Consider the following 9,267-nt stretch of genomic DNA (forward strand, 5'->3'; position numbering starts at 1 on the left):
TAAAAATGTACGTTGAATCCCAGTTGGCTGCTTTTTTACACATGCAGGGTTCTTTTAAAATCGTGTGGCATGTGAGCAATAAGTGACATTTGGCATTGTAGGCCCTACTCCGACGGTTAGGAAGAAGAGGAGCCCTACTGTAGGAATGACATGTCAGAGATTACTATCAGTCAGAGCTAGGGAACTCTGACCTTTATAACAGCATCAGAAGCACTAATGAAACATCTTAATGGACAGAAGACTAAACATCATTGGGGTCTAGTTAAAGGTTCACCATAATGCATTTTATTTCACTTGGTTATATATTCTTATCAAACTGCTTCCATGTAACATAGTAACAAGTGTCTGCAACACAGTTGAGGGCCCATAAGCTATTGCATATACTTCATCAATTAACATAATCTAGTCATTTCTCTTTGTTTCATTACATTTTACTGTTGTTATTTTACAAACATACAACATTTCAACTTAGTTCTCTTCTTATTGCACTTTATTTTGTGAGTTTCTTTATAGAAAACCTGCTGTGTGTTGTTTGCTTGCCGTCAGGTTCTTGGTGCATAGACATACAGTGCTGCTTTCAATTCTCACAAGCACAAGCATTTCTAAATGACCTTTTTCTCTGCTTCACTCATTCACTCACTCACAGGCACACGCAGTCTTTGTGTGGTGGAGCTGGGAGGGAGGTTGAGTCCATCAGCTCTGGAAGGCGTGGAGCTCCTTGTCACTGAAGCCCTGCTGCTTCAACAGGCTGAAACATGTAGAAACAGGAGAGGATCAAGGTCACTGTCACTGGCTTTACCCTCTCATGTGCTTAACACAATTAACATACTGAGAAATGAAGGGAATTCATTGGAGCAGAGCAGGGAGCACAGAATATCAGACGAGCCCAGTGTTGGTCACCATTCATTAACTGGAACAATGTACACATTTGTTTTTCTGAGCATCATAAAGACAACTCAGTCAGAGAACTAAGAGAACTGCATTAAGGTGCAGTAGAGATTACAATACACACCCCATTGTTAGTTCTGTGAAGGCAGGAGGGCCACAAACACACACAAAGCATTTGGATGCATCTGGTTTGCTGAGGAAATCCTGGAGCATGGACTCATCCACCCGACCCCTCCTGCCGGTCCAGCTTTCACAGGGCTCAGAGAGGACGTACTCCAACTGAAACCTGAAACACAACACACACACTCATTATCTACACCCCTAACAAAAGATGACCAGTTTCTGTTTGAGCAGTGGATTGTGGTCATGTAGATAGTTACTGTACATAGTAACATGATAATTCCAATGTTTGGCTCATGACAGTTAATAATATATCATCATATTATTATTAATTTCCTTGATAACCAATCTCATGATTTTATTAACACTGGCCACAATAATGGCAATATGACGTTCACCAGACTCAGTCCTATAATAAGAACTCTAATATAGAAAACACAGCAAAAAACAAGACAGAACAAGATTAGTAGGCCTTAAACACAAATGTTGAGCTTTACCTGCCATTATTAGCAGCCAGCTCATCCAGTTCACCCCGCCACAGAATGTCCTCCTCCCGTCGGTTGAAAAAGAGCAGCTTGGTTTCTCTGAAGACACAAACATGTTGTGGATTATGCCTTTGATTTTTAATCAGCCTGTACAGACAATATAAGGAGTCTTTTCATCAACACACACAGTAGAAAGAGGAATATATACAGTATTTATGCACATTAAGTGCTTTGCCTTCTGGATTTGAGTCTTCTAACAGTTCCCACCTGATGGTGTCCATTTCCTGTACAGCCAGCCGGATGACACGAGCCATGGGTGTGAACCCTGTGCCTGCTGCTAATAGGTAGAGGTGTGTGACATCACAAAGAGGGCGGATGCTGAAAGTGCCCTCTGGACCACTAACAGATATGTGGTCTCCTAGAGCACAATGACAGACAAAAGAAATGACTCAGTGCTGTGAGAAGAAAAATGGAACTGTGAAAGGGGGCGGAGGGGGGGTTGATGATATTCACTTTCTAGCTTTTAGTTGATAAAATATTCCCAAATTTAGTTGAGCCTTTAGTAAAGAGTGAATGCAATCTTTAAATGTATATAAAAGATGCGCTGCTGTGTAAAATGGAAATACTGTATGCCGAGAAATGTTTTCCCCTATGTTGTGAGTGATAACCTGAGCCACATCTTTTATTCTGAAAGTGTGCCGCCTCACATGGCACCCTTACACAAAGACTTGCTGTGACTCACCGACATGCAGGTTGTTGAGATGTTGGGTGAACATTCCATCAGGGTAGACCTTAATCATGAGGTAGAGGTCTGATACCTGTGAGCAGTGGTTGGAGGCCCCTGCCAGGTTCTGATCTACTGGAGTGTACGGCCTCACTACCTCAGTGCCTGGACAGAAACAATAAATTATAAAATAAAATGTCTTTAGTTAGGTTTACTCTGTCCCTTCACAAGTGCTTCAATGAACAAAGAGAACTTCCTTGTGAAAGTGTTGATGTTTTAAAGTGGCAAGAGAAATTATTAGGTCCCTTCAGAATTATCCCTCCAGTCTTGTTTCATACTCCTCATCATAATTAGATGATTCAGTACTAAGGCTTCATATATTTTTCTCAATCTACACCCACACTTTGAAAGTTTGATTGACAACATCAGTACAATGATCACCATATATCTCAGCAGATCTAATAGCAGCAGTTGGTTTTTACAGGGGTCAGGATGCACACCCTGACTGGTCTACAGCTGTGTAACCTCGTACGTTGTAAGCTGTGAAGAACCGAGTGTTCTGACACCGCCTCTCTCATTTTAGTAAAACAATACTAATGGTAAGTGTGGGCTTCAATATTTTACTCAAGCAGAAGAGATTTCGGTCAAATGTAACGTACATTAAATTCATTCTTCTTACCTTGAATGAAGGTTTTGAGGTAGACGTGTTTTCCAACAGGCACATGCATCACAGTCCCATGTGGGACTTGCAATCTGAACACATATGTGTTATGGTTCACCTCAGTCTTAGACAACAAGACACAATCCCGATAGTAGACAGCTGAAAAAAAGGCAATTAGTGCAAGACTTCAAAAAGTGGAATGCTGCAGTTGAATTTTAACTGGTGTGACACAAGTTGTATCATTAACACTCAGGCCTACAGTCAAGTGGATAGGAGTTCAGAAATCTCCAGTAAAGTGATATCTTGGTTTTCACCTCTGTCCTTTTTGCGTAGAAATGTATTGTGGAATTCCAGCGGTTCACCAAGACTTGGCCATTTCCCTTTAGCCTGCTTGCGTATGCTGACCTGGATCTTCCCCACTGAGGAAGCTGTGTGAACTGTTGAACAAAGGATAGTGTAAGACTAAGAACAGGTCAAGTGAACTTTACACCTTTAGTGGACTCGTTTTTAATTAAAGTTGTGCTGTCGTCCTACCAGAAATGTGTGTCTCAACTTCATCAGCCAAACCTGCAAGAGCATTAAAACAAAACTGATACAACCAAAATCATTGGGAAATGATACTGTTAGTACACTGACTTTATGTCTAGCTGCAAATAAAACAAGCAGGCAAGTGAACTTTACAGCAGCTAAATAAAAAGTGGAGAGCCATACATCTCTCTACTCACGTAAATGCAGCATATAGGACATTTTCCCTAGGAGAACCTCCAGTCGTAGAACACCTGCCACAAGGTCAACAACAGTGCAGCCTGAGCTAGGGATCTGACAGAAAACACAACAGGCATGAATGTGTAATCTTCAACTACTGATCCAGGAGATTCACTGATATTCCAATACTAAAACAGTGAAGATACAAGCTCTCAGTTTGACTTTAAAACCATTATCAGGATCAGGCAGACAGTCCGCTGAAACACAAGCCGAGCTTCATTTTGGATGCTTGTTAGGTAGCAGCAAGGGCATGGAAAGGCCCTGGAATATACTACAGGAGGAATATGAGCATATAGGTTTATCACCTTATAACCAAGGGATGGTAGCAGACCTTGTTAATGAAAATATTTCACAGGATGCATCACGTACCATTCTAGTAATGTTGCAAGTTGGCCACACTGTCTCTCTATCTTTGGGTTACATGAAACATTACATAATTTATTTTATTAATGAACGTTGTGCTTAAGAGACCAGGCACCATCATCATAGCACATGTTAATTTATATTTCTTTTAATCACACGTTTACACAAAGTCAAGCAACAAACTGCCAACTGATTTTCTGCAGGTTTTATATTTTTAAGAACCAGGTCATTAACCTGGTTTATATGATCAGTATTCATGTTGAATATCAACAGATTCACAAATACTGTTTACAAAGGCTTCAGAGTGTTAAGACCAGTGAATTAGCTTAGTTAAAAACAAGGAGCTGCAAGCTCAAGGTATTAGCTGACACTGTGCCATGCAAGCAAGAGAAGCAGAAACACCCAGATAGTACACTGCCTGTCCAAATAAAAAATAAAAAAAAAGGTCACACACTAATTTTGTTTTCGTTGGACCGCCTTTAGTCTTCAAAAAGATTAGCCAAGTCAAGTCAACATCATTAGTTAATACTCAAATACCTTGTCTGATTTCCTGTATGGCTTACAGAAAACATATGGTGCCCACATTTTAGAAGTACAAATCGCAGGTACTGTCTTCGTTGTTTGTCATTTTCATGACCCCACATATTATTTTCTTTGGTTTATTCAATTCAATTCATTCTTAATCACAATAATAATCATCTCGAGGCATTTTACAATGTAATGTTTAATGTAACCTTCCAGAATTATGTGGAAAACATATACAGGAAACCCACCAAATCCCCCTTGAGTAGCACAAGCAACAGTGAAGAGGAAAAACTCCCTTTAACAGAAGGAACATCCAGCAGAACCCGACCCAGGCTGGGCGGTCATCAGCCTCAACAGGTTGGGGTGAGTGGAAAGTGGAGAGAGAAACAATGACCATTCACTGAGTGCTAGATTTAAAATAATGTAGAAAATACAATAATCCTACTACATGCTATTTATTTCTTTGTCACCTCTGTCTGCTACTGCTGTTGGTTAAAGTAAAACAGAAAGCTCAAGTAAACTGTCCCAATAGTAGATGATAGTAGATGAGAACAGGGAAACAGCCAGTAGAAACCAACAAGAATAAACCAGCATCTGCAGGCTTAATGAACCTTTCATGCCTCTCCCAGTGTGTGTATGCAAAATTACCTTTCTTTTCGCATAAACGACCAGATGAACAGTCCCATCAGTTTGGAACCAATCATACCTACACCAACAAAAGGAAACAGTTAATTATAATGTCATTGCTTGTATAAAGTAAGTTTTAGATCTACTATATTCTGTACCGTGGCCGGGAGTCTTTGTCTGGAGGAAGAGTCACTGAGGTAGAGTGGGCAGGGTCAGTTGGTGGTGGAGGAGGTATGATAGCTGAGAAGAAAAATAGAAAACATAAATACAGTCCAGACTTCAAATTAGGGCTAGACAACAGATGAAACGTTTGCTAATCACGCAAATTAATCAATCAATTTAAGGCCAATATTGAGAGATATTGCTGAAAGTTACTGGTTTGAGAAGATTAGTTTATTTCTTTGACTGACTTTGTTGCGGGACCCATAAACAGGGTCCTTGCAGCCTGACACTTCTTAAAAACAGGAATAACACTGATTACATACAAAAGGCATATTAGTAGATAATGATATTTAAGATACAGTATGTATTAACTATAGCCCAACAAATGCCAATATCAATATGTGAAAAATTAAATAATCCAATAACAATGTATCAAACTGTATCTGTTTTGTTTTACATTAATATTTGTTTAACATGAATAATAAGTACTGATCAAGACTTCTTTTTTAAAAAAGAAATGCACACAAGTACTTGATGTACATAAATACAATTTCAAAAAACAGAGGCTTGATCTGTGGGCAACCCAAGAACAGCAAGACCCAAATATATCTGCACACAGAGAACACAAATGCTTGTTGTCTGATGCGCTAATTTGATCAATGAACATGTAGTCACAGTAGAAAAGAGTAAAGTTATAGAAATTAGCCAATTTATGCACCGACATTAAAACATTGTCTAGTGATAAGAGTCCCCGTTAAGACGGCCAGAAACCTGAGGGTCATCATTGATGACCGACTGACCTCTACAGCTCTACTCTACTCTACTCTACAGCTCCATCTTATCATTCAAGGCTACATCCCCTGCCGCCCACTGCGCTCAACCAGTGTACGTTGTCTGGTGGTACCAGCACCACACACTTTTCTGCTCTTTTGTACTCACATCTCTTGAAATAGAAACACTTTTTTGATAGCACTTTGCTTTGATGTTGTTTCTTCTTGACTTAGATTTTGTTTGCTTGCCTTGTTCCTCACTTGAAAGTCACTTTGGATAAAAGCGTCTGCTAAATGACTAAATGTAAATGTAAATGATAAGACATTACATATTTAATATCACTGAATTTAAAAAATTTAATAGCAGACATTTAGTTGGTGACACATTTTCTTAAATTAATCTCTTTCAATTCCCTCATCAGAACAAAACTCCCCAGACTTGAGCTATGAAGTTCACAGTTTATATTCTCTCTTAGCTGACGTCTTCTCTACTCAGAACAAATAGATTTAATATACATACTGGCACACTCCAAACCCGCTGTACTGAAAGCAGAGACAATGGTACCCAATTAGAATGAGGGAAATTTCAACCCAACCTGACTCAGGTTGTGTGTGTGTGTTTGTACCTTTAACAGCTGTGGTGATCTTAGTAGCCATCCTGCCTACCAGGCACTCTTTCAACATGGACTCATAGTTTACCCAACGATGAACCTGTGCAAAAACACGCGCATGTTACCACCAAGTTGCCCATGTTCATATTAAACATCTTACACAACTACATCAACTTGATGTACCTGGTCAAACAGATCAGTACCGTCTATCCCAGCTGCCTTCATGAGCTCCTCTTCTCCACCAGGGTGGTAGTCCATGTAGGGGGTCACGTTGTAAACCATCCCTAAAATCATACAGAGAAAAAAAACACTGCTCAAAAAAATGAAAGTAACACTTCTTATTCTTGTTATTTGTTGTTTTGCATTTGCTACTGGTAGCACGTGGTAATACCTCCTAACACATCACCCAGTCCATATCAGTATAAATATCCAGCATGATATTTTTCCCCCATTGAAATCTGAAGTGTTTTCAAAGTGTTCCTTTAATTTTTTAAGCAGTGAATATTAAATACTAATAAATAACAGTTGTTGAAAACACAATCAGCTGTCATTTGAGTATTAAACTTTGAGAGTAAAGCATTTGACAGTCTTTGTTATTATCATCATGTGGATAAAACAGCATTAATGCTGGTAAAGCAGCATAACATAACACCAAGCTGGTAAAAGTAATAGGTTATGGGTTACAACTGTCAGATCTCCCAATAGCAACTAGTACGCCATCATGGGCTTTGACCCTACATGCAAAGTTGTGGTGAGTTTGTGGGCAACCCTAGTTCCAGTTTACAAAAAAAGACTGGTTAAACAAGGAAATACCTCTCTGTGACAGCGTGAAGGAAAAAAGAAAAGCTTGTACCCTATGACTTTGGCTTTTATGCTTTTGGTGGATTGAGGTTTATTGATAATGGCATAACTACTCAGTAACTTGTCACCATGTGTGACACCATGCAGGCTCACCTCGTATGCAGGTCCAGCAGTCTTCTCTTGTGTTGTGTTTTTGCAGCTCTTCCTGGGTAACTTCAATCAGCCGTCCTCTGAGCCCAGTCAGATCTTTTCCACTCTTAGAAAATCGGATCCAGTCCATTAAACTGTGTCCAGGCTTTAAGGCCACCTAATGCAGCAAAGCAGTGTCATGAACAGAAGACAAACAGGTCACTTATTATTTTCTGCAGATGAGTGAAGACTAGTCTAAAACACAACAGCATCAGGACCATCTACAGAGGCTAACATGACAGTTAAGTCTGGATTACTTTTGACTCCCTCTATATGTTGACTGTAATGTTCTAGATGTCGCATTGAAAAGGTGTTTAGTCATTATCGTCCTTGTTACATGTTTGCCTTGCTGAGAAACATGTCCAGCTATGGGAAAGAGTTCGGGGTGTTACCTTGTTCCTCCCGGACTGTCCGGACGGAGAGACCCGCTGCTGGGAGCTCGGCGCTGGAAAGGACTGAGTCGGTATGTTCAACATGTTGTGGACGCTTCGGATGCAGCCCAAGTTTCGAAGCAAACCTAGTCAGTCACAGAACACCTTTGTATTCTCACTGGCTGCTACGTGTTAATGGGACAAGTTCCTCTTTTGCTGTGACACCTGTGACACATCTCTTTCAAAGCTGTGTTGAGCAATAGTGCTTAGTTAGCTAGGATGCTAATCTAAGCTAGGCTAACAAGACAGTGAGTACTACCGTGTTAATATCAAATTATGTATAGTCACATTAAATTTTCCTTAAAGTTTAATTTTCCATTACTAACATAATAATTCAGAGGCAAATTCAGTAGTAGTCAGTGGTTAATCGCGAGCCTCCGACACCATCGAGACTACAGTACTTGTCACTAACTCTGACGTCAACGTCAACAAATCACGTCATCAAGTTGCGACAATCACTGCCCTCTAGTGTTTGAGTTCGTTTTACAAAGTTGTAAAATAATATCACTTTCTTATATGTTATGATTTTATCATTACAGATATTTGACAGGTCAGTAATAATGGCTGCTATACAGCTCTGTCAGTTCCCAGGTATCTGCAAAGCTGCAGTGACATCATCTGTGACTGATCCCACATACTGAATTTAAACTAACATTAAAAAGGACCCACCTGAAATGAAGTTGTTGAAAAAAGTGGTAGAAGATGATCGATTTTCTTCGATGGATCCAGGTTCACTGTCATTGTCATCCTCTTCTGAATCTCTCTGGCTCTCATCTGACATTGTAAAAACATGATAGGTTGTCACTCTACTTTGATTTAGTATTTAGTTAGTGCACAGCACAACATATGTCTCACTTGTCTCTAGGCTAATCTCCTAAGAGGATTTAAGGACAAGAGTTCTCTGACTTCAAAATAAAAGTCCATGTCCTGACTGAGCAGATCCTTTGTGATGATCTCAGACCAAGATTCTTTCAGGAACAAACATTTCATAGATTTTTTTAAAGTCAAATATTTTAATTTGTCAATAGCGGTACCATTCCAGTAAGCAATGTTGGATTACATTTTCTACATCCTTTACTTACAAGTTAACATAGCTAACATTCTCTTTTGTGTCTTAGAAAGGCTGACAGCTGGACACATTTCCT

At 39.6% G+C, this 9,267-nt stretch overlaps 1 protein-coding gene across 1 annotated transcript; it reads right to left on the reverse strand.

The window, feature by feature from the left end:
- Positions 1-262: 262 nt before the first annotated feature.
- On the reverse strand, positions 263-8,556 carry LOC113171068 (cytochrome b5 reductase 4-like). Its single transcript, XM_026373443.1, has 15 exons — positions 8,084-8,556; positions 7,656-7,809; positions 6,885-6,985; positions 6,717-6,801; positions 5,317-5,398; positions 5,180-5,237; positions 3,604-3,697; positions 3,413-3,445; positions 3,193-3,315; positions 2,897-3,037; positions 2,236-2,382; positions 1,761-1,911; positions 1,506-1,592; positions 1,013-1,174; positions 263-748 (listed from the first exon to the last, which is right to left on the reverse strand). The coding sequence occupies exons 1-15, from the start codon at positions 8,165-8,167 to the stop codon at positions 694-696; spliced, it is 1,557 nt and encodes a 518-aa protein (XP_026229228.1). The 5' UTR covers positions 8,168-8,556; the 3' UTR covers positions 263-693.
- Between the last annotated feature and the right edge of the window lie 711 nt (positions 8,557-9,267).

Source organism: Anabas testudineus, chromosome 16, assembly GCF_900324465.2.
Source record: "Anabas testudineus chromosome 16, fAnaTes1.2, whole genome shotgun sequence".
NCBI lineage: Eukaryota > Metazoa > Chordata > Actinopteri > Anabantiformes > Anabantidae > Anabas > Anabas testudineus.

Coding starts and splice junctions, on each gene's coding strand:
- LOC113171068 (XM_026373443.1), bottom strand. CDS start 8,167: ATGTTGAACATACCGACTCAGTCCTTTCCAGCGCCGAGCTCCCAGCAG. Junction 7,810..8,083: donor GACAGTCCGGGAGGAACAAG/GTAACACCCCGA, acceptor TTGCTGCATTAG/GTGGCCTTAAAGCCTGGACA. Junction 2,383..2,896: donor CCTCAAAACCTTCATTCAAG/GTAAGAAGAATG, acceptor GTTTCTGTCCAG/GCACTGAGGTAGTGAGGCCG.